The sequence below is a fragment of the Grampus griseus genome (assembly GCF_964374135.1).
Source record: "Grampus griseus genome assembly, chromosome: 10".
NCBI lineage: Eukaryota > Metazoa > Chordata > Mammalia > Artiodactyla > Delphinidae > Grampus > Grampus griseus.
The window spans coordinates 31984808-32010217 of record NC_139004.1 but is presented as its reverse complement, the minus strand read 5'-3'; the positions used below and the strand labels follow the sequence as shown (position 1 = coordinate 32010217).

At 47.4% G+C, this 25410-nt stretch overlaps 2 protein-coding genes across 5 annotated transcripts in view; one reads left to right on the top strand and one right to left on the bottom strand.

Annotated features, from left to right (window-relative positions):
- The window catches only part of UBR2 (ubiquitin protein ligase E3 component n-recognin 2), a 115540-nt gene extending 110742 nt beyond the window's left edge, over positions 1–4798 (top strand). For all 4 annotated transcript variants that reach the window (XM_082664447.1, XM_082664446.1, XM_082664449.1 and 1 more), the window contains exons 46-47: positions 1024–1125; positions 2577–4798. In XM_082664447.1, coding sequence (XP_082520573.1) covers positions 1024–1125; positions 2577–2718 — 244 coding nt within the window. In that variant the 3' untranslated portion in view covers positions 2719–4798. The remainder of the gene's footprint in view (positions 1–1023; positions 1126–2576) is intronic.
- Positions 4799–9161: 4363 nt separating this feature from the next.
- PRPH2 (peripherin 2) lies at positions 9162–23230 on the bottom strand (the record flags this gene model as incomplete). Its single annotated transcript, XM_082664702.1, has 3 exons — positions 9162–9374; positions 12216–12462; positions 22650–23230. The coding sequence occupies 3 exons, from the start codon at positions 23228–23230 to the stop codon at positions 9162–9164; spliced, it is 1041 nt and encodes a 346-aa protein (XP_082520828.1).
- Between the last annotated feature and the right edge of the window lie 2180 nt (positions 23231–25410).

Below are 25410 nucleotides of genomic sequence, written 5' to 3'. Positions count from 1 at the left end.
AGGAGAAATGTAAAAGTAGCCTTTTACCTTGTGTGGCACATTTCAGAATTCTTTTAGTCGTGTGGAGTGTTGCTTTGTGTTTCAGGTCAACCTAGTTCGTAATATTTGTGTGCCTTTTTTTTTTTTAATTTTTGGCTGCATTGGGTCTTCGTTGCTGCACAGTCTTTCTCTAGTTGCGGCATGTGGGCTTTCTCTATTTGCAGCGAGTGGAGGCTACTCTTCATTGCAGTGCACGGGCTTCGCATTGCAGTGGCTTCTCTTGTTGTGGAGCACAGGCTCAGTAGTTGTGGCTCGCGGGCTCTAGAGCGCAGGCTCAGTAGTTGTGGTGCATGGCCTTAGTTGCTCCACAGCACATGGGACCTTCCTAGACCAGGGATTGAACCGTGTCCCCTGCATTGGCAGGCAAATTCTTAACCACTGTGCCACCAGGAAAGCCCTGTGTACAATTTTTTAAATGAATAATTTCCTCATACTAGTGGTTGATACATAAATAACTACCTTATGTTTAGAAGTAGTTAACTTTCTCACACTTAATTTTTTAAATGCCAGTATTATATGAGCTGTTGGATCCTAATCCTAAATGTCCCTCTCCCTCCTTATGTTGGTTACAATACAATCCTTTTAGTTATTTTTAAACTTAGGCAGGGGTGTTGATACTTTTTCAAGTGTCTCTGCTGTAAACGCCATTTCTTCTCTTCCAACAGTGGTTTTGTTTGTTTATATTTATTTATTGATATATAGTTGATTTATAATATTGCACTAGTTTCAGGTGTACATCATAATGATCCAGTGTTTTTTTGTTTTGTTTTTTGCAGGTTATATTCCATTATAGGTTATTACAAGTTATTAGGTATAATTCCCTGTGCTATACAGTAAATCCTTGTTGCTTATCTGTTTTATGTATAATAGTTTGTGTCTGTTAACCCCATATTCCCAATGGTTTTGTTTACTTTTATAAGACTTCAGTCCATTTGGAACTGAATCCAAACCTTGGTTACTAATGTATAAATGGTCTCTCTACAGAGTACGGGAATGTCAAGTGCTATTTTTAGCTGGCAAAACCAAAGGCTGTTTTTATTCTCCTCCTTACCTTGATGACTATGGGGAGACTGACCAGGGGCTCAGGTAAGGCCCATCCTGGGGAACTAGGTTGACTGGCTCTGGGCCACCAGAGCCTTCAGCATGGGGTGAACACAATGAACCTTGTGGTCCTGAAGCCTGCCTGCTAACTGCCTGGAGGGTTAGCACAAGTGGCTGTTGTCTGTGGACACTTCCAAGGAGGCTACCCTGGCTGGCTGGTTTGACATTCCCATTCCCAGCCCTCAGAGTGTCACGAAGGCCATCAAGATACATAAGGGGAAAAAATGGGACAGAGTGCAACTTTTTTCCATTTCTTACTCCAGAGAGCTGTTTGAATTGTCCTGTGGCATCCACAGCATCAGAGCACTGCAGGGATAGCTCTTTGTAACTTGTGCAGCTTTGTGGAAAAAATGGGACAGAGTGCAACCTTTTTCCATTTCTTACTCCAGAGAGCTGTTTGAATTGTCCTGCGGCATCCACAGCATCAGATCACTGCAGGGATAGCTCTTTGTAAATTGTGCGGCTTTGTATGGGAGACCCGGTCCTCTTCAAGTGATATAAAAGAGCAAATCTTGATTGATAAGAGTTGTGTTTATCTTACTACATAAGAATCTGAGAGAACAAAGATTTAGAACATATAGAGCAATACAACAGTATTTGAGGCTTAATCACTTCTACTTTGGTAGCTTCTGTTACATCACAAGCAAAATGCTAACAGCAGTTCCTTCAAGCACTGTTAAAGAACTTTCAGACCATTTCTTTTTGCCCAAATGGGGTAAAAGTCTTAACCTAGATGTAACTTCCCAGCCTTGGGGAGCAGAAGTTGAAGGCCTGGAAACCAAGGCAAGATAAGTAGATGGGTTCCTCAGGCACTTGACTGCAAGGATACAGGCTTGTGCCACCTGTTGATGGTTCTTACCATTGCTCTGAGAAATGTGGGCTCTTAGGAGGAAGAGCTCTGGACGGAGAGTGAGAGGACTGGCACTCTGAGTCAGGAGCCAAGGCCCCAGGCGTGAGCTCACCAGTGCCTGTGCTTTGGTTAAATTAGACCCCGAAGTTATTCACATTTGACTGCTTTGCTTAGACTTTGTAGCTGAAAGACAGTACTTAGAAGAACATTTTCACCCCTGCAATTTTTCCATCCTCTTCCCTGCCCCTCCCTGTTATACATTTTACCAACAAAATGGATAATAAATGCATAGTTTTAGCCTCTCAGCGTAAACCCTCCTGCTCAACCCCACCCCCAATTCCTCACCCCAGTCTGAGTAGGTGTAGCTTGTGTTCATTTTCCTCTTCTTTTCAGCACTTACTCCCCTTCAGCTGCTCCTAGCAAACCGTCAGAGCTAACACATTAATAGCCACAGGCGCCTGCCAAAGAGAAATTCTGCAGAGGATCTAAAACCAATAACTTGTAACTTTTCCTAAATCAGGAAAGATTGGAGTATAATAGATGAATAAACCGAATGCATCCTGAGTGACATGTGTCTTCTTTCTAGACGGGGAAATCCTTTACATTTGTGCAGAGAGCGATTTAAGAAGATTCAGAAGCTCTGGCACCAGCACAGTATCACAGAGGAAATTGGACATGCACAGGAAGCAAATCAGACACTGGTTGGCATTGACTGGCAACATTTATAATTACTTCACTACCAAATACATAAATTTGGATTTTTGTAACCCAGTTCGCTTTTCAAGAAAGAGAATAGGAAATAGGTTCTACTGAATTTGGAAATAAATTCTTTATTTAAGCTTTTCTTCCCAGTTTTATTTTTATAGTTTCTGGCTCCAGAGACTGATGAAAATCATCTTCGGTCAGCAGATTTTCTTGCATCGTTTGCTGTGTACTTCAAACGTAACTTCTTGAATTTTAGAATCCAGGAAGGAGCTTCTCTTCCTGGGCTGGACTCAACCCCTTTGTGGGCATCTGACTGCATTTGACTGTTCCCAGTAGTCTGAGCCGTGTCACATTACTGAACACAGGGAACTCCAGGCCTGAAGCTGATGCAACAGCAGCAGGAAACAAAGTCTCTGGTCTTTTGGGGTCACACTTCCTGATCCCTCTCAGTGACTCTCAACGTTGGGCCTGGGTCAGTGTCCCCACAGCTGATGGGACCCTACCTCTAAGCAAAACAGTGGATTTCAAAAGTGGCATTCCCTTGTCTCTACCGGCTGTGAGGGGGTTGGGGGACTCTCATGCTGGAGGAACCTGTGGGAAGAAGGAGAGAAGGTGGTGTCTTTGTGTGCTGGGTGATTTTCAGGGCTATACAAGGTGGGATTCCCCCGCCCCCCACCCCTTTTTTTTGCAAGACTTTTGGCTTTGAGGAATAAACTCATGTTCAAGGGCTTATTGAAAACTTAAGAGTATCCTAATTTTTCAGATGATATAGTCTCTTATTTCTAAGACTAAGTTGAAAGAGTGTATACATCTAGAATCAAACACTAGCAAAAAAATGAGAATTCAGTGTTTTAAAATTCCTTCACCCCCACCCCTTCCAGCATTTCCTGGAATAGATCAATTGCTGTTTACCTGCTGGCTCACTTAGTACATTTCTGGGACACCTGTGCGCCCAGGCTTTTTATTATTTTTAAACATCATTGTTCTGACTAAGAGGTGCCTTCCTAGAATGATAGCCGCTTAGTAAAATAGTTTATAACCATGACATGCCATGTACCACTCTTGTGTGATGCATATGTGCTGAGAGCTTGGGTACATGGAGAGTGATGGCAGATTTGGTGGAAGAATAAATACAGAGCCTCTCTGAGGTGAGGCTAAGGGATAAATGAATAATTAGAGGCTCTTGGATTTTTTTTAGCCAATGAAAATAACCCTTTCACTCAGTTTTCTTTGAACTCTGCATCTAAAAGTTCCATCCTGCTCAGCCTTGCACACTCCACGGTACACCCAGGAGGAAGGTTGGAAATCCAGACTTTCAGCTAAAGTAAGTGGAGATGTAGAAGCCACACTCAGTGCTTCTCCAGGGTGGTGTGTGAAGAACCCCTTCCTCTGAAAGGATGACCTTGACCCTTCTTGCCTGGGACTGAGTCACCCATCTGAGAGACGGCACTTCTCACCCAGGAGGAAGAAAATCTGCTTTAGAACACAGCGCTCACCCCCCTTTTCTGGCCTTCCTTCCATTCATAAGATCTGGTGGTATGGGCTGTGGATGGCATCGTGATTTTAATGTTTGTTTTGGCCTTTGTCACATCCTCATTCCTTTAGCTTTTAAGTTCAGCTTCTTTTGGCTTTTCTCCAGTTGTTAACCAAGCTTAAATTTAGAATGATAAGACCAGGTTTCTCCCCCTGTAGTTGAATTTATAAACATGTTCACCAAATCGTAACAATACTTCAGCTTTCAGAGCTGATTTCATGTAAGCCTGTTGTTAGCAGAGGGTGTCCCTGGGTTCCATTCTCTGAGAATGTCAGGGAGTCTGAGAGAAGATGAGTTTACATGAGATAGCAACACATGTGCCCCTTTATCTTCTGGTGTGTGTATCATTAATCTAATTGTCTTCCCTAACTAACGAATCATCTTAGTCTTATGATTTGTTCCGCATGTATTATGTTTATTGTAGAAATGTTTATATAACATGCTTTCCATATCAGGGAAAATCATATCTGTTTAAAAAATTGGCTATAACTTTATTATCTGTGGACAACTTGTAAAATTTGGAATGTAGCATATGTAAAAAGTTTAAAGATATCCAAATAAATGCTTTAGGTGTTGACATTACTTTGCATCTGCCTACATTTTCTTCCTGTTTTGTTTCACACAGTTAAATGCAGTGGAGGTGTTCCACATGTCACCTTGCTATAGATAAAGTGGGACACCTGTATTAGCTTGAAATTTAAGATGCTTATATTATTAGTGTCAGTTATGGCTGTTGGCCAAACGATCTTGACCTTCTGAAGAAAGCTTCATCATCATTTCAGCTGATTAAGTTTCATATTCACTGACTGTGACAACTTGTGACCTTTCTGAACCACTGTGGACCTCAAATCACTGGGAAAACAGGGCACTCAAAGTCTCTCCCAGCTCCAAGTCATTTCCTCCAAGAAGGGTTAAACTCTTCTTGCTTATTCTTACGTAGTGATCTCCAGGTCCCTGTTCTAACACACTCCCCAGACACTTCCTGCTTAGAAAAGACACATGTACGAAGGAAGCTACATCCTATATTTGCAAGGGAGTCATTGCCTATGAAAGTTCTGCTGTGCTCTTGAAAATCCTCTTAAAAGGAAAACATCAAACTAAAAACACTAGGTTTCTCTGTCTCCTGGTCATTAATGCTGCTCCTAGCTAGCTTACTACCTTCCCTGGTCCTAATGTCATCAGCTCCAGGACTCATTAATTCCCTCTGACATGCTCCTTCCTTGCTTTCTCCCTGCTTTTGTTTTTTGAGTCAGGTTTATTGACGTTTATTTTCCAAATAGTAAAATTCACCCTTTCTAGTGGATGGTTTTATGCATTTTGACAAATGCATACAGTTGTTTTAACAAGCCACACTCAAGACTAGAATAATTCCATCACCCAGGAAGTTCTTTCATGCCCTTTTGTGGGCACCTTCTCCCCGCATCCTGACCCTTGACAACCACTAATTTTTTTCTGTCCCTTTGTCTTGCCTCTTCCAGAATGTTATATAAATATATCATATATGTAGAGTTTTGAGTCTGGCTTCTCTCTAAGAAGACTGATGCATTTGAGAGCCGTCCACGTTCCTTTTGGTTGCTGAATCGTGTTCCATTGTGCAGATGTATACCCACTCACCAGGTAAAAGACATTTGGGCAGTTTTGGGTGGTTATGAATAGAACCATGACAAACAATCCTGTTATAGGTTTTTGTATGGACCTGAGTTTTCATTCCCGTCAGGCAAATAGCTAGGAGTTGACTCATATCTTAATCCACTCTACACCATCCTCACACTTTGACTTTGCTGCTTACTTATACGCATCCTCTGATTTGAAGGACAAGATATAATGCCATCAGGAGTTGAGGGCTGATATTTCCTCCCTTCCAGCCAGTCTCATGGCCTCTGAACACCAAGAGGGCATCCGCTCTCCCCCTGAACCTCCGTGTTATTCCCCCACATTCCTAGTCCTTAACACACGGTGCTGCTGGCTTGCCACACTGACATCAGGAGCCTTTTTTTTTATGTAGTAGCAGGTCAGAGACCATAATTGTCATAGTGCCCCCCTCCCCCCCCCCGGCCCCTGGCTAAGCTGCAAACCTGCTGACCTAGCATTATAGGTGCCCAGACGAGGGGAGGCGGGGGAGTGTGCGGAGCAAGCCCCTAATCTTATTAACCTGAATTGAGGTTACTAAGGGTTTATTGGCTGGTGGCTCAGTCCTGGGCTTGAAAGTGTTGCAAGAGGCTGTGGGCTCTTGAGCTGAGGCTGCAGACACTAGGACACTTATCTTCCTAAATGTTGGGAGTAAGTAGCTATTACTACTTCACTATGGAGTAATTGTTTCAGAAATAAAAGTTCTAAGGCACTGTCTTTACCTCTCACCCTTCCCCAAGGCTAGGCTGACAGGACTTGAAAAGCTGGCTGAGTCCCTTGGGAGAAATGAACCTACATTGGCCCAAAGAAAGACTGAGGTTAGACATAAGGAAAAACCTGGTCCCAGTCTTGCTAGGCCCTGGTAGATGACCAAATGAGATGGGCAGCTTCCTCTAGCAACTACCTGGCTACCTGAGAAGACTGTGAGAATGCAGCCCACCCTAAGTCTGTGTAATGAGAAAAGAGCTATTGTGAGTTGCTGCCTGAGCATTTACAGTGTGACAGCCCTGCTCAGGTCATTTAGATAAGAACCTGAGCTTAGGTTTCCCGTCCCTGGAATTCCTGCTTTGCTTTTCCCGAAGCACGTTTCAAAATAACCACTTAGAGTGGAGCCCGTCCCAACCACTTCTTAAGTAATAGGTGCTTGCTACCCTGCTGTCTGTCTCCTGCTCTCAAGACCTGGAATGGAGGACCCCCCTTCCACTGGCTCATTGCACACACACCCCTCGCTTCTGTTCTGGGACCTGCGAGTAATAGACCTTGTGAATTTACTCCCTTTGTATGAGTGCCTTGAAACTGCCTTCGATCAAAACAACCCTGGGGTTTTCACTTCCCCAGAGTGGGAGCTGGGATGCTGAGGGAGCTACCTGCCAACCCTGTGTGGGTGGCTTAGTGCCTCCTCATTCAGCGGGTCATAATCTGCATGTTCTTAATCCAGTACGCCAGCTCCAGGCCCCCTGCACAGTCTGCTCTGAACCAACTGGTGGTGTTTATTGTGGGATCATTTTCCCCTTGATCCTCCCAACAGCTCTCAGATTCTGACCAGAGCAGGGGGAATAGAAAATGGAATTTTTGCTTAAATCACTAAATTAAGATTCCACATACTAAAATATTGAACTCAGCTCTGGTCCAAATTCTAGCAAATGTTGAGATTATTTGGATAACCTAATAGTCCCTGTTCTTGCAGATAAGAGATAGCAAGAGGGAGAGAGGTGACACCCAAGCTGTTGAAACAGCTGCCGTGATCATTAGCAGTGCTACCTTTCAGTGTCAGGTTTGGTTTGGTTTTGTTAACAAATGTTAGCAAGAATCAGGGATCCTGTGCTACATACATGTAGCACATACATTTAAGACAGGCACTTAACAAAAGTGATTTTCATACAATATAATTTTTAATGTCTATTGTACAGCTGTCAACAGCATCGTTATATGTGTGGACCTAGAGCAGCATTTTCTTGATGGTTCTCAGCGCTCCTGGGAGGGGAGAGCTCTGGGACCCTCATCAGAGGGGCTGACTCCCTCAGTGTTGTCCATGTGGGTCATTCCTTGGTCTCCACACTCAGAAGTTGAATTGAATTAAACCTGGGACCAAAATCTGACAGAATGTCCAAACATCTTTGATCTGGTCTTAAGCCTGAGAGAATTAGAGCCCCAGAACATACCCCAGGCAGCACCAGAAGTCTTATTTTTTCCACACTGAAAACTCCTAGGACAGCAGTGAAATCATTCCCTCCTTCCCCTGAAAGCTTCCTTTCTCTCTTTTTCCAGAAGGAAGTAAAAACTTCTTTTGCAGTTGCTAGCATGGGAAGATGAGCTGTCTCAAAGAATCTTCTTTAATGCGGAGGCATTCGGGAAATACCGTTTTGCAGGATGGGTATCTGGGGCAAGAAGCAGGACGAAGCTCGCAGAGGACTCTGTCCTCCACTGTAGACAGTGTTGTCCGTGGGGCCTGTCACGGCACCTGTGTGGGCGTCCCAGGAGGTGAGGCCTGGTCTCCAAAGGGTGGACTCTTGTCTGATTGTTGCTCCTCTTCCACAGAAGGGCAGCCGTCTAACCCAGTGCTTCCATAGATGAGCCAAAGGAGGTCACCCGGCAGTTTAGCCAGAACATGCCTACAACCCAACTCCCTCAGCCCGTGGCTCACTCCTGGCCAAGTGACTGAGGGCTTGTGAAGGTGACACAAAAGCTGTATTTTTGCTGAGGGACATAATCCCCTCTCTCTAAGTTCTCTTGCCTCATGATTGAGAATTCCTCTTTTGAGCCCTCAGTCCTCTGGAGAGACCATTACTCTTAGAAAAGTGTAACTGTCCCTCACCTTCTGTAATTACATAAAATGGCTGATGTGTCAATCTTCGCATTTGAAAAACATGACAGCGTGGCCAGTACATCTTTCAGACTCTTAAGCTTATGCATCAGGTGACACTTTGGATATAGAATGAAGCGACTCGGAGCTCAACGTAACAGCCAACTCATAAAAAGGGAGCAGCCCTCAGGTGTAGCCAGTAGCCTCAGGGTGGAACTGAATTCCTGTGCCATGAGGAGTCATCCACTGAGAGGCCCCCCTGAGTCCACCGCGAGGGTGCGTCATAGGGCAGTGAGCCTGAGTGGGACTCATTCACTCACACTTTGGACAGTCATTCAGCGGAAGTTTTTAGGGACCCTGAATTTTAAATCCCACCATCCAGAAGAGTCTCTGTGAGACGGCCACCCTCCTTGGGAGATTCATATTGGATCAGGGGGGTATCCGCGTTTCCTGGAGTCCACTACTTTTCAGTGTTCAGAGGGGAGGGGGTCCCGCAACCGTCAGCCAGCCTCTGGGGCCTGGCCTGCATCCACACCCTCGGCTTCCACCTGGTTACCCTTGCCCAGCTTCTTCAGGCTCTCCAGAAAGGCCTTCCAGGTCTCCGGAATGCTCTTCTCCAGAAGCCAGCCCTCACTCTCGCACTCGGGGTCTTCGGGGTTGGCCACGCCTTCCAGCGCCGTGTGCAAATAGCGCAGCCCGATGGTGATGGTCACCTGGTGTGGGGAGAGGAGACTTAGAGGAGATCTGGGAGAAGTAGCTGGGGCAGGGGTTACCAGGAAACCATGGCAGCCACCAGCCTGCTCATCCTGGGAGCCCTTCAAACAAGGTACTGTTGGGGCTGGGTTGGCGAGGCCCTGCCTGCCCCAGCCAGGCCTGGGTGCTCGCGATCTGCCTGTGCTCCAGCCTCATCTCAGACCCCATTCTCCTCCCTTTCCCGTCACCCTGAGTTTCTTTGGATCCTGCCCACACCCAGCCTTTCTCCTCTCCAGTTTTACCATTTGCTGTTTTCTCTACTTAGAACATTATGGGTGCCCCTGCACCTGAATTCTCCCCTCTTTGCCCTCAGGTCTCCCCCTTCCTGGGGGCATTAATCCTGGGCTCCTTCTCTCTGTGTCCACCCCCACTCCCACCCCGTTCCTGGCACGTTGCTAGGCACATAGCAGGTGCTCAGCAACTATTTGCTGGACTATTGTTTCCTTTTCTGCAAACAATAGTGATAATACGTTTTCCCTCTACTTGTGTTATTGTGATACTAGAGCATGAGTGGGTGATCTGTTTGGATTTGCTCACTGGAAGTCACTGCAGCAGACTCTGGTGCCAGAATGCCTGGGTTCAAACCTCAGCCCTGGCACTTAGCCAGCCATGTGACCAGGAAACCTCAGTTTACTCATCTGGTTTGCAGATTTTCAGATGAAGTACCGCCTGCTCCATGGGCATGCTGTGATGCTTCCATATGTGTAGAGCATGGTACCTGGTGCACAGCAGGGATGAATAGGAATATCAGCTGTAGTTGGTTATTAGTGAGCATGGTAAGTACTGCTTCCACTTTTCTAACCCTGTATTGTGTTAGCCACTTGTTTCTACACAAATTCCTGGTTTGCTGTCTTACACTATTCCTTTGATGGTATAGCAAACTCTGTGAGAGGCCTAGGCCCACTAATGGAGAACATCCACCCCCTGAGGGCAGGGGTGGCCCTGATGCATCTTGTTCACCTGCTGTCCCAGCCCCTACAACAGCACCCAGTGGTGGTAGGGCCTCAGAAAACGTCTGTTGAATGAATGCTCTGGGAGCATTTTATAACTACAGCAGTAGATGATAATAGTAACGAATAGTTTTAGGTTATTGTTGACTGAAAGTTTAATAAGATATTTTTACAGTGGAAAGACTCACCTCCAGGAAGTCCTCCTGGTGTGCGTGTACCCACTCTGATTCCTTCCTGCTTTCCTCAAGAAGGCCCCCTGTTGCACTATGAATTTTGTGCTAGGTAATGGTCCCTTTGGTTCATGAGTCTGATGTGGACTCATGGATTGTGAGACCCAGGAGGGCAAGGCTGAGGGCAGGATCTTATCAGCCCCCCTTGTGCCCATCACAGAGCTCTGCCCCCTAAAAGACTCAGGGGAAAAGGATTAAAACTCCCTGTTCCCAGTGAACAGTTCCTCTCCTTAAGCGGTCACTAGGTTCCTGGAAAGGTGGGTAAACTGAGAGGCAGCCAATGGAACTCCATTTTCCCACTGACTTCATTTATCCTTTCAGTCTTCTTTTCATGTGTTTTCAAGGAATGCAAACTTCTAACCTTCTAGCAGTAAGCTTCTCTCCTTATTCTACCCACATATTCCCAAGACTCTGCCTCAAGGAGCTGGTGACTAATAAATCATCATGAATATGCTTGCATTTGCCTTAATGTGAAAAGAAGGCCTTCCTCCCCATCTCACCCCCTCAACAGGCAGTACAGTTCTTCTGGTGTGATGTGGTAAGTTAGAAGTGGTGCGTCTCAGCTGAGAGCCCAGCTATGTGTGAATTTCCATAGCACTAAAGATTGACTTATTTAAGGGAACCTTTCAGTGAATCTTCTCTGATGGGCAAAGTTTCCCCACCTAATGTTTCTGGTTTTGTACATTTAGGTTTTGGAGTTTGGGTTTCTGCTGTCAGCTCAAAGCATGAGTCACACTCTGTGCCACCTTGGTTTACCCCTCGCTGACAGTGGGCTCTCGTTCAGCACCCAGGACAGCGCCCAGCACTCGTAGGTTTTTGAGAAACTATTTCTTCAGTAAATGAATGAATGAGGGCTTGCTATATCCCAAGACCTGCAGCTACAGAGAGGAATTAAACCTAATAGATGAGATAAGATGAACCTACAAATAATTAGAATACCAGGTAAATTGCTACCAGAATCTCAAGAGAAGCACAAGTCATTGACTGAGAACACTTTGATGTGCCTGTATCTCCTGTTGCCTCCCAATAGTTCCAAAGCTAAATGCTGGCAGCCCCCTATAACAGAGATGTTAAGTAACTTTCCGAGTCCTTAGACTCAAAAAGTGGAGACACAGGATAAACCTCTGAAACATGCAAAGTGAAAGAAGCCAGACCTAAAAGGTCACATATTATATGATTCCCTTTATATGAAATGTCCAGAATAGATAAATCCACAAGGACAGAACACAGACTGGTGGTTGCCAGGGGCTTAGGGGGAGGGGAGGAGGGGGACTGACTGCTTAATGGGTATGAGGTTTTTTTGAGGGGGCGATGGAAGTATTTTGGAACAAGGTAGAGGTGGTAGTCACACAACATTGTGATTGTACCAAATGCCACCAAATTGTTCACTTTAAAATGGTTAATTTTATGTGCTGTGAATTTCAACTCAACGAATTCTTTTTTTTTAAGTGATGGGACAGAAACAAAAAATAGAGGTGCTGGTATTCAAGCCTGGGCCTGCCTGCACGGCGGGCAGAGGGCTGGTTCCCAGGAGGGAGACCCAGGCCCAGCTCCACCCCATCAAATCCCAATGGGGCAGGTGGCTCCCTCTTGCCCTGCCCCCCACCAGGCAAGGGCCTACCTCAAAAAGCCAGACGAGGAGCGTCACAGCGCCCACGGAATTCATGAGGTTGCTGTAGTAGCTCAGCAGGGCGGCCCTGCAGCCGCGCACCCACAGGTTGAGCTCCTCCGTCTGGTGGTCATAGCTGTAGTGTGCAGAGTTGTTGGTGAGCTGGTACTGGATACAGGGCCGTGGCGAGCTGGGGTTGCAGCAGCTGAAGGGGACTCCATCCACCAGGTACCGCCCATCCACGTTGCTCTTGATGCGACTGGAGGAGAAACAAACGGCTTAAGACCAGCTTCTTGAACTTCTCACCAGGGGCCAGCTCCTCCCATCCCCTTCTGAAAATCTGGAATATTCATTCATTCATTTGCTGTCTTGAGAAATATTTACTGTACACCGACTATGCGCCAGCCACTGTTCTAGGTGCTGAAGATGGAGCAGTGACCCTAGAGAGCCAATGCCCCAGCCTTCCTGGAGCTTATGTTTAGAGGGTTAAGATAGATGATAAACCAAGAGGCAAGTAAATAAGGAACATATGTATTCTAGCCCTTGTGGAGCAATGGAGATTCAACAAAACCTAACAATGACATTTCAAGAATTCTGTGGACCTGCTGATCCTGAAACTGCCTGGCGTTTACGTCCTGGAAGCCTCTGAGCAATCTTTGGTAAAACTAAGATCCAGAATGCTGTTCACCTTACTGATTTGCCAGAGGATGGCCTGTTAGAGGTTCAGGATTTCTTCAAGGTCCTGGATAACTAGCGGTATAGATAGTAAAGAAGTCACAAGTTGGGGCATTTAGACAAGAGTGAGTCACACACATGAGAAACGTGTTCATTCTTTTATTGCCCATTGTTTTAACCTGACTGAATACAAGATCGACAAGAGCACTGTACTCCTGGCAATTATTAGGTGTGTTGGAACATGGATGTTGCACTGTAGACAACATTTAACACCAGTCTGTGGAGTACTGCATTGTAAACTGCAAAATAAAGATTTATTTTTAAAAAGAATCAACCACTCTGTGCTGCCAGGCCCTGGCATGCAATGATTTCTTGGGTCCGTGCCAAGCTGGTAGGAAGAGTAGCAGGACAGGTGGTGACTGTTGAGACAAGACTGCCTAGCATTCATGACCATCAACTTCAGCACCCAGCCCCCTCCCCAACCTCATCTCCTCCTTAGAGATCACTGGGGACCAAGGTCCCCTCTGGCCAGATCACTTCTGCTCAACAGATGTTTCCAGAAGGCCTGCTCTGTCCCTGGGCCTTTGCAGGAGCAGAGAATGGGTCTTTGCCCATGGCTTGCTCTCCATACACACTGACCTCTGCCCCCAGCTGGGTGGGAGCTCCGTACTCACCTGAAGGATGCAACTTGCACAATTTTTGCATCTCTCTACTTATACATATATTTGGTTAGAGCACACCATACATTCATGCAGGTTCAAAATTCAAAAGGGGCAGCCATCGTTATAATGAAAATTCACTCCCTCCCCATCGGGCAGGCTGGGTATGTTCCATCTGACCTGTTCGTGGTTACCCAGGCAACTTTACGTGTCAAAATTAATGGAGGGAATTCCCCAGCGGTCCAGTTGTTAGGACTCCGCACTTTCACTGCCAAGGACACAGGTTCAATCCCTGGTCAGGAAACTAAGATCCCACAAGGCACATGGCACGGCCAAAAATTAAAAAAAAAAAAAATTCATGGAGCTGCACACTTAAGATTGCACCCTTGACTGTGTACATGTTATCTTGAGTAAAAAAGGTTTTTTTTTAAGTTGCACATGAACAATGCATTACATAATAGCAGCAGACTTTTACAGCACAAGGATAGGGAGCATGTAATTGTTCATAATAGAAATTGTTTCCAACAACGTTCATTGAAATGGTAATTAATTATACTCTTTAAAAAACAGATGTTCGTGTTCAACTTCTAAATAAAATACCCTCAATACAAAAAAGTCTCCCACTCATTCTTATCCCTTGGCCCCCAAGTTCCCTCACTGTGGCCAGCTCTGTCTGTCCTTTCACAGAAGCTTCAAGCATGGATAAGCAAGCTCAGATTTTGCAGAGTTCTTATTCTTCCTGTATGTTTGTTTGTTTATCCGAATGGTAGCATTATATACACACTGTCTTGAATCATTTTTTTTCCCTTAGCAATACCTTAGAGATTTTTTTTTTTTTTTGCGGTAAGCGGGCCTCTCACTGCTGTGGCCTCTCTCGTTGTGGAGCACAGGCTCCGGACGCGCAGGCTTAGCGGCCATGGCTCACGGGCCTAGCCGCTCCACGGCATGTGGGATCTTCCCGGACCGGGGCACGAACCCGCGTCCCCTGCATCAGCAGGCGGACTCTCAATCACTGCGCCACCAGGGAAGCCCCCGCGAGATCTTTTTAAATCTGTCAAATGGAGAGTGTTCTCCAGGTTTTAATGAGGTGCGTGGTGTCCCCCTTGTGCAGATGGCCCATAGGGCCATTTGCTATTGATGGACATTTGGGATTTTCCCAGTGTCTTGTTATTTTTTTTTCTTTTCTCTTTTTTAACTTATTTATTTATTTATTTAATTTTTGGCTGCATTGGGTCTTCGTTGCTGCGTGTGGGCTTTCTCGAGTTGTGGCGAGTGGGGGCTACTCTTCGTTGCGGTGCGTGGGCTTCTCATTGCGGTGGCTTCTCTTGCTGCGGAGCATGGGCTCTAGGCGCGCGGGCTTCAGTAGTTGTGACGTGTGGGCTCAGTAGATGTGGCGCACGGGCTTAGTTGCTCCGTGGCATGTGGGATCTTCCCAGGCCAGGGCTCAAACCCGTGTCCCCTGCATTGGCAGGGGGATTCTTAACCACTGTGTCACCAGGGAAGTCCCCCCAGTGACTTGTTAATACAAACATGGACATGGGTCATTTTGCATATTGGGAGTATATCTAGAGGATCAATTCCTAGGAGAGGCATCTCTGAATCAAAGGGTCCACCTGTGACTGCACCCGAGCTCTGCCATATTTCTCCTCTCGGGGGTTGTACAGTCACACCCACACCAGCCACACCCACATAAGTCCTGTTTTTGATCTTTGCCAACCTGACAGATGAAAAATAATATCTCAGAGTCGTTCTGATTTCTGTTTTTCTCATTGTAAGTGAAGTTAAGTATCTTTTGATGTGTTTAAGATCCATTTGTGGTTTCTTTTCAGTGAACTGTCTGCTGATCGGTATGATTAAGACCTGAGGAAGGCTCTGAAAAACGTGGCCTCCTTGGTTCCAGAACAGTCCTCGCCTGGGTTATGGCGACCGTATTTCCACACACCCTGTAGTCCCTGCCCTCTGTTTCATGGACAGAGCCCACTGCCCAGAGAACAGCTGGCCCTGGATGCACAGGTGGTCCAGGACCAGGACCACGATAAGAGCAGGACAGCCTGAGTTTACTCCTGGTTCATCCCTCTGGAAAAATTCCTTAACCTCGCCAGGCCTCAGCTTACTAATCTGTAAAATGGAGTTGACATAAGAGTTGTATGAAGGGATCCACGTAAAGAGGCTAAGAAGAGTGCTTGGTACATACTAAGCGTGTAAGACATGTGGACGCCTGGGCTAGGGCTGGGAAGGGTGACAGAGCAAGAGACTTCACGTGAGCTCTGTGTGTCGTCGGGGAGCAGCTGTGACAGTGGAACAGACCACATGACACCGCTGGGTAATAGTCTCTTGTGCGTGGGTGGTGTGGCCTCTGCCAGCTGTGGAGAAGAGTGCCTTCTGTGACCAAGAAGGCAAGGGCAGGGACTTCCCTGGTGGCGCAGTGGTTAAGAATCCACCTGCCGGGCTTCCCTGGTGGCGCAGTGGTTGAGAGTCCGCCTGCCGATGCAGGGGACGTGGGTTCATGCCCCGGTCCGGGAAGATCCCACATGCCGCGGAGCGGCTGGGCCCGTGAGCCACGGCCACTGAGCCTGCGCGTCCGGAGCCTGTGCTCCACAACGGGAGAGGCCACAGCAGTGAGAGGCCCGCGTACCGCAAAAAAAAAAAAAAAGAATCCACCTGCCAATGCAGGGGACGTGGGTTCGAGCCCTGGTCCAGGAAGATCCCACATGCCACGGAGCAACTAAGTCCATGCGCCACAACTACTGAGCCTGTGCTCTAGAGCCCATGAGCCACGACTACTGAGCCCTCATGCCACAACTACTGAAGCCTGTGCGCCTAGAGCCCATGATCCTCAACAAAAGAAGCCACCGCAATGAGAAGCCCGCTCGCCACAACTAGAGAAAACCCACGCACAACAACGAAGACTCAATGCAGCCAAAAATGAATAAATAAAATATTTTTAAAAAAATAAAAAAAAAAAGACTGCAAGGGCAGAGCTCAATGCCAGCCTGAGGCAGGGGCTGTGAGACATTTGTCCAATGATGGGAGTGGCTGCTGCTGAAACTGAACTGCACCGAGCGCCATGGGAGCAGCTCTCCCTGCACAGCCCCGCACGGCACCTGGTTCCGCTGGCTGGGGTGGTCCTGGGTGGTCCCAGTGGGAGGACTGGAGCAGAGGCCCTTCAGCTTGGGGCTCCCACCCCCTTCTGAGGGGTGAGCCAGCCCCATCCAGGACTGAGCAGACGTAGTCTCCTACCCCTAGGACCAACCCCAGCAGGCCTGGTCCCCAAATGCAAACACTGTTCGTCCTTCTTCCTGACCTGCAGGCTGTCCCTGGAGCCCGCTTCCACCTGCACAATGTCCCACCTGGGCCATTCCCAGTGTCCCTATGGAACGGAGTGGGTAGAGCACAGAGAGATGGCCTTTGAGTCTCAAATATGCATTTGTGAGCTGTGGACCTGTGTGAGGTGCGAGCATCACAGCCCCTCTCAGGGGCTGTGGGAGGTTTAAATGAGGCAGTAGGAGGATGCACTTGACACGCCCTATGAGAATGCTGGCTCTTCCCCACTCACGGCCATCTGGGGTGGACCCTACAACCCACCAGGCTGTTCTACAGAGGAGGAAGTGGGGCCCAGAGCAGGGCAGGGCCTCACACAAAGTTACACAGTAAGTGGAAGTCCAGCCCACAGCAGTTGCCCACCCCTCCTCAGAGTTTCCTCAGAGCCTCTCAGGTCCTTCCTGCCTGTTGGCTTTTCTAGCTAAACTTCCTGGGAAAGTGTGAGTTCTCTCCCCTGTTCCCTGTCCCAGGAGCCCTTCCTTGTCCAGCATCATCTCTCCTATGCACTCTCCAGGTGTCCCTAAGGTGGGGTGAAGCCTACAGATCTGCCTCATACTCCCTGAGGCAGGGCTGTGTCTTCCCTCAGACTGGGGACCCTGAGGGTATGCCTGGCTTGGTGGACATTGGGGTTCCCCCAGACCCCCAGCCTAGGACCTCTTGGGGTCCCACATCTCTGAAACTAGCCCTCCCTCTCCATCAGAAGCATTGTCTTGTTGACTTAGCACTTGCCCTGGTTCCAGCCACAGATTAAGGCTCCACTCACCCTCTTAAGACAAAGGCAGAGGAGAGCTGCTTAGGTGGTGAGCTGACTATTTATATCAGAGTATTTCCCAGGCTACAAATCTCTGCTCAGGGCTCACCAAGGCTTGTCAGGGTCTTAATTAAGATAAGGCTTTCTTTTAGCCCACTCTGCCATAGCCAAGCTACATATGACTTGGGAAAATCGTCATGTTGGAGTTTTCCTGGAAAAAGCAACATAATTTAGTAGGTGAATCAATAAGGAAAGCCATATGGAAATGAGCAGAGGAGGGAGCCAGGAGTATAACTGATGATGTGTCAATCCCCAACCCGAATGCCAGCTGAGTGACACCTGTGGAATCTTGACAACTCACTTGACTTCTTTCTGTGAGCCTCAGTTTTCTCACCTGAGAAATGACAATATAAGTCTCTGACGGGTGTGGTGTTGATTAATTGAGATAATACACATAGAGCACCTGGTATACAACAAGTGCAGTATTAGTATTTCTTTGAAATACTAATAGTATTTCTTTTCTTTTTTGAGTAGTCACTGGATATAAAGAACTGCAGGTGGTGATGGAGGACACAAGAAGGAGGGGACCCAGCCCTGCCCTAAAGAAACCCCAGTCTGAAGGGAGACACAGCACTGCTTTCAGGGAGAACCAATCCGACGGGAGATCTAGACGGCAACAGAGAGTCCTGTCTTATTGGGAGAAATAGACCTGACCTGAGGGAGCCCCAGTCTGAGGAGAGACACAGCCCCGCCCTCGGGGAGCCCCGGTCTGAGGGGAGACGCGGCCCCGTCCTTGGGGAGCCCAGGTCTGAGGGGAGACGCAGCCCCGCCCTCGGGGAGCCCCGGTCTGAAGGGAGGCGCAGCCCCGACATCGGGGAGCCCTGGTCTGAGGGGAGACGCAGCCCCGCCCTCAGGGAGCCCCAGTCTGAGGGGAGAGAGAGCCTCGTCCTCAGGGAGCCCCAGTCTGAAGGGAGACACAGCCCTGCCCTCAGGAATCTCCTAGGCCAAGGTCCAGAATTCTCTAGGTATCTATTAATTGTTTAGGAAGAGGGAACAGGTGTCATGGCCTGTGGGTTCCGTGGGAAGGACAGTAAAGTGAGAGCTTAGTGCCAGCTTCTTTCTCAGACTGAGGGCCCCAGGCCAGGCTTTCCTGGCTGACAGTTCCTTCAGGCTGACAGTGCCAAGACCCCTGAGCTGCTTCATGCTCTGCCTTTCACCCCAAGACACTGAAGCTCAGCTCATCCTGAAAACAGGAGGAAACTTTAAAGGAATTGTTATAAACTGGCTGAAGACCTCAGATGCCTCCTGGTGTGATGCAGTAAGGTACCCATAGCAGCACCCTAGGGGGTGCTTTTGCCAAAACTGAACCTGAATCCAGCCACACCTCAGCCCTGACTACTGGTTTACAGGGAAATACAGAAGAACACGTTAGAAGACAGCAGTTGGCTACAATGGCCCAACCCCAGAATGTGGGAAATTCTGCAGGACAAATGGCCGACTTCCTCCAAGACGCACATGGCATGAAAAGGTAACTATTTAGAGTAAGAGACTTAGGAGACCAAACAATCAAATGCAAAGTCTGGTTTAGATCCTGATTTGAATAAACCACCTGTCAAAGACATCTTGAGACAATCAGAGAATATTGAACACAGGCTGGGTATTAGACGATAGTAATGTCAGTAGGCATTATTAACATTGTGCTTCTGTTAAAAACAAAAAGGCAATAAAGCAAACCCTCTTTATCTGTTAGAAATTCCTCCCAAAGTGTTTACAGGTAAGAGGAAACAATGCCCTGGATTTGCTTCTTAATACTCAGAAGGGGGAAGATGTTATGGGGGAGCGAGGGTACATGGGGATTTGTTATAATCTCTCTACTTTTGTGAATGCATGAAATCTTCCATAATAAAAGTTGAAAATGAAAAAAAAAAAGCAGCTCTGGTGGTTAAGAATCACAAATCTATATCCCGATATCGTGCTCTGAAGACTGAGTCACTGAGGGAGGCGGCATTCCTGGACTCCTCCCTCTGAGGGCCTCCCCCAGTTATAACAGAGTGTCCCCGCCCACCCCCACCCCAGGACCACCAGGCTGGGGAGGGAGTGAGAAGGGAAACCCAGATGCAGGAGGATGGAGCACAGCATGGCTCCACGTGCCACAGCCCACGGAAAGGCTGGGCGGGGGGGGGGGGGGGGGGGAGGGGGCAGTTCTGGCTTCTGTGGGGCCTCATGATGATCTGAGACCCTGGCACAGAAGGACCAGAATCCCATCATGATCCACAGGTGTTTGTCGAGCTTGTATCTTATCTGCCCACACCTTCCACTGTCCCTCTGGAGGAGGAAGAAGAGAGCAAGACAGACAGAGGAAGAGGGAAGACCTGAGGCCCCTGCCCACTCCAACACCCCCCAGCTGTCGGAGAACAAGCACTCATCTAACACCGAATCTGTATGAGGCAGAGTGGAAAGAGCAGAATCAAAACCTGGCGCTCCCTACAGTGGGATACCATCCCAAAAGAAGAAGGAATGAGTGCTGATGCCTGCTGCAACACGGATGAAATTGGAAAACGGTATGCTAAACCAAAGAAGCCAGACCCCAAAGGACAAATATTATATGATTCCATTCAAATGAAATGTCCAGAACAGGGAAGCCTATAGAGACAGAAAGTAGAGTAGTGATTACTTGGGCCTGGGGGCAGGGGAGGCCGGAGTGAACACTGAAGGGTGCAGGGTTTCTCTGTGAGGTGGTGAACACATTCTAAAATCAACCTCAGTGTTGGTTGCACAACTCTGTGAATGTACTAAAAACCGTTGAATTGCACACTTGAAATGGGTGAGTTGTATGGTGTGTGGAATATATCTCCATAAAGCTGGTTGGTTGGTTTTTCCAAAAATTTGCCCCACACCCCCAACCCCAGCTTGCCACTTCCTGCTATGAGATTTTAGGAACATCCCTTAAGCTCTCTGAGGTTCAGATTTCTCATCCACAAAATAGAGATTAACAGTAAAAACAACAAAAATACAAACCCCCCAGGAGAGGTTTTGTGCACACCAAATAAGGGCCTTTTTCCTCCCCAAAGACCCAGCAACTTAGCAACAGGGCAGGCTGGGGTGGGGGTGGGGTGCGGTCAAAGGCTTGTAAATTCTTGTAAAAAATCTTGAATTGTTCCCACCTGATCTCCATGTTTAGATCAGGAGCCTTCAGGAACCAGCTGTTGACCTTAAATATTCCCCTGAGAAATCTCCAAAAACCAGCCATCCCTCCATGCTTGTCCAAGCTCACAAGTGCCAGGCTCAGTTAGGATGCTCAGTTCCTCTTAATGTTGTGACCATATTTGTGTGTGTGTGTATGTGTGTGTGTGTGTGTGTGTGTGTGTGTGTAGCAGAGAAAATTTTTTCCAAATCAATGGAGTTAAGATTGTTTCACACCAATAAGTTGGTATGGGGCATTGAGGTAATTTTGATCAAGTTTAATGTTTGCCTGAAAATTTGGATATGCCGACCGTTGGGAGTGGAGCAGCCTGGAGCATTTCTCCACCCTGGGACAGAAGGGGATTTGGGGATCACAGAGAGATCTTGTAAGTCTCATCAAGGACTGACTCTGTGCGGAAGACGATCAAGGAAGATGACAGAGGAGAAGATGAGAAGCCCCTTCCCGTCCATCACAAAGGCTAGTTCTACCCTCAGCTTCTGCTTCCCCCACTCTCCCCATCCCCAGGAATCCTGCTTGTCCCTCTTGCCCTCCTAGGGCAACTCGTATAAATCATGCCACTTTGTGCTGTCCCTGCGGATCTGTCCCCTAGGAAGGGCAGAGTGGTTTACAAGCCTCCTTGACAAGGGATTTGTAGCAGTAATCCCCACCCACAGAGAAAATACCATCCCAAGCAGTGACCTTCAGTCTGACTTCGCTTCCATCTGAGGAGCAGCTAAGCTAGCCATCTGGGGTTCACCGGTGTTGTCTGGGCTTCAACCATGTCCTGATGCCAGTGTGCCCAGCGCCCAGGGTGCATGTCCCCTTGGACTCACCAGCCTCACTCAGAGGATAAACCAGCTGGATGAACAATTGAAGCCCTAGCCTCAGGCAGGGAATGGGTAGAGTTGGACAGAAGGAAGAGGTGAGGGAGAGCCACTGGCTCTGGACAGGCTGACCTTTCCCTGGAAAACGACTCAAGACCCGCAATGGTGGGTCTCTGGGAAGGGGTATGCTGGGATCAGCACAAAGGGTGAGATTCTCTTTCTCACCAGCACCTCCCTACATCCGCCGCTCAGGATTTTATTTTTACACATGCCAAGAACACTTTAGAAACACTTTATCGAGTTGCACTATCATGATTTAAGTAGTAAACACCAGCAGGCATTTATTGAGCACCTGTTGTATGCCAGGCTCTAGACAGAGCTAGGAGGTGACCTCCAAAGTTGTGTATTCTGGTGCCTTCCTTTAAAAGATGGGCAAGCAAAGGCCCAGGGCGTCGAATGACTTATCCAAGATCACCATCTAATTAACAACAGAGACAAAACTACAGCCTAGACCCCCTGACTGCCCCATCCTCTGCTCTTTCCACCATATCCAAGGACAAACACCTTGAGAATGGTTGCTCAGGGTTGAAAGGTTGGAAAACAAGGGAACCAACCCAGAAATTTATGCTTTTAGGACCGAATGCACTCACTTTGAGTGAATGAGACAAGCAGCCAGATGAAGTCTCGGTATATGTGATCCATGAATTCCCTCCTCCCGAATGAAGCAGACACACGGTCCTGGCTGGGTCTCCCCCTGGTGACCCCCATTCAAATAGTTTCTATAACTTGACACTTTCCTCCCATCTTAGCCAAACATTAGGTTGAACCATATGAAGTTGCTATTTTTATCGCTCAAAAATGATAGAATATTGACAATTCCCTATGGTCCAACCCAATACACCCTCACACGCAGTAATAAGTTGTGCACACAGAGCACCCAATGGGGAGGAAAAGGCACTGGACAGGGGGAGTCACAGGCTCGTGTCTCCGTGTCCCCATATCATTCTGACCCCAGGACTGGAGGCTACTCACTCTTTGACTTCTTTGGAGGAAAAGTCCAGATAGCGGTTGCTGATCCACTGAATCTCAAACCAGTCCCGAAAGCCGTTGTTGCCACAGCACTTGAACTCAATTTGCAGCGTGTCGATGGTCTTCTTCATGAAACACCTGCCTGGGGTGTCCGTGTCCCGGTAGAACTTCATGCCATTCTTGAGCCCGTGGGCCAGCGTGCTCTCCAGGGAGCCCCGCAGGAGGAAGCAGCAGAGGGCCACCAGGAAGAGGACAATGTTGAAGAGAACACACACGGCCAGGTATGGCTTCAGCCAGGGCTTCCACTTGGCGTACTTGGCAGGGTCCAAGGCGTCATAGCAGATTTTACCCGCCAGAGAATTGAAGACACAGGACAGCACCCCCATCCCTATCAAGGAATTGGGCACAAAATGGCTCTCGGAATTGTCCATCATATCGCTCCGCTTCCTGAGTTCAATCTTCAGGAACAGCCCTAAGCCGAAGATGATGATACCAGCCAACACGGAGAGCCAGTTCATGAGCCAGAGCCCTTGGGCCAACTTGACCCGCTTCTTCTGGTCAAATTTGACTTTCAGCAAAGCCATACTTGCAGAGTGCAGTCCAGGCAGCCTCTCACTCCTGACCTCAGTAAGCCCGGAGCCTGAAGACTCAGGGCCTTGGGAAGGGTGCAGATGGCCCAAGCTGCAGGGAGCTGCTCTGGGGGCTGCCCATGCTGCGTCCCCTAGCCTGGGACCCCTGTAAACTCACTAGTGGGAGCAGGGGCCTCAGAGTCACAGCTCATGAACGGGCCAGTCCTCCGCGTGTCGTTTCTGCAGCTCCCTTCCCGGCAGAGGAGGGACAGACTGAAGGCTGCAGATTAAAAGTGGGATCCACAAGACATCTTGCTAATCTCTTTAGCCAGGTTCATCCCATTAGATAAAGCCGTGCGAGTTTCAGAACATGGTCAAGAGGAGCCTCCCTGGACACCCTGGAGCAGAGAGCTCTGGGTTCAGCTTGAAGAATCAGGAGTAAAAAAGACAAGACTAAAAAAAAAAAACAAAAAAAACAAGACTGGGCTTCCCTGGTGGCGCAGTGGTTGGGAGTCCGCCTGCCGGTGCGGGGGATGCAGGTTTGTGCCCCGGTCCGGGAGGATCCCACATGCCACGGAGCGGCTGGGCCCGTGAGCCATGGCTGCTGGTCCGGAGCCTGTGCTCCGCAGCGGGGGAGGCCGCAGGGATGAGAGGCCCGCGTACCGCGAAAACAAAACAAAACAAAAAGACAAGACTGGCCAGAGAAATGGGCTTTATCTGGAGGTCTGGCTCAGATCACATCATGTGTCTCCCCAGAGCATGTTTCTGGGCCAAACTCCTTCAAAATTTAAAACTTTCTAATGGGACAAAAGACATCATTATCCAAGTTGAAAAACAAATGACAGATTGTGAGAAAACATTTGCAACATGTAAAAAAAAGAATGAATAAGCAAAAAAAGAAAAAAAAATTAACTGCCACAGTTCCACATCAAAAAAAAAAAAATCATCAACTGGAAAAACAGGCAAAGGAAAGGAACAGGTGATTTATAACAAGCGAACCTGGAAAGTCCAAGGATCTGGAAAACTTGTCAATCTGAGTAGGACAAAGGGCAATGCAATTAAAACAATAATAAAAGACCAAACTTGCACATCTGTCAAAATTCTGTCACCAATATAAACAAAGGTAGTAGAAATGAGATATACATTCTTGATGAGTCTGTAAATTTATTACTATTTTTAATTTATTTCTTGGAGTAGTTTCAGGTTTACAAAAAAAATTGAACAGAAAGTACAGAGCGTTCCTAAATACTGCTTTCCCCCAACCAATTTCCCTATAATTAACATCTTGCCCTTGTGTGATACATTTATTACAATTGATGAATCAATTTTGATACATTATTAACTAAAGCTCATAGTTTACATTAGGGTTAACTCTTTGTGTTGCATGGTTCTATGGGTTTTGCCAAATGCATAATGTCACGTTTCCACCATTATATCATATAGTATCATACAGAATATTCTCACTGCTCTAGTAACCCCTGTGTTCCACCTGTTCATTCCTCCTCCCCTCCCTGCCCAATCCCAGGCAGCCACTGTCTCTATAGTTTTGTCTTTTCCGTGTCATATTGTTGGAATCATACAGCATATAACCTTTTCAGGCTGGTTTCTTTCCCTTTGCAATATGCACTTAATGTTTCTCCATGTCTTTTTGTGGCTTGATAGCTCATTTCTAGTTATCACTGAATAACATTCCATTAATGTGAATGTACCATTGTGTGTTTATCAATTCACCTATTAAAGGGCATCCTGATTGCTTCCAATTTGGGGCAATTATAAATGAAGCTGCTACCAAAACTCTACTATGGAGGTTTTTGTGTGAACATAAGTTTTCAACTCATTTGGGTAAATACCTAGGAGTGCAATTGCTGGATCATATGGTGAGATTATGTTTAGCTTTGTAAAAACCTGCCAAACTATCTTCCAAAGTGGCTGTATTATTTTGCATTCCCACTAGCAATGAATGAGAGTTCCTGTTGCTCTACGCCCTAGCCAGCATTTGGTATTGTTAGTGCTCTGGATTTTAGCCATTTTAGTAAGTGTGTAGTGGCATCTCACTTGTTTTAATTTGCATTTCCCTAATGGCATACGTTGCAGAGCATCTTTTCATATGCTTATGTGCCATCTGTATATCTTCTTTGGTGAGATGTCTGTCCAGCACTTTTGCCCACTTTTTAATTGGATTATTTTCTTTCGAT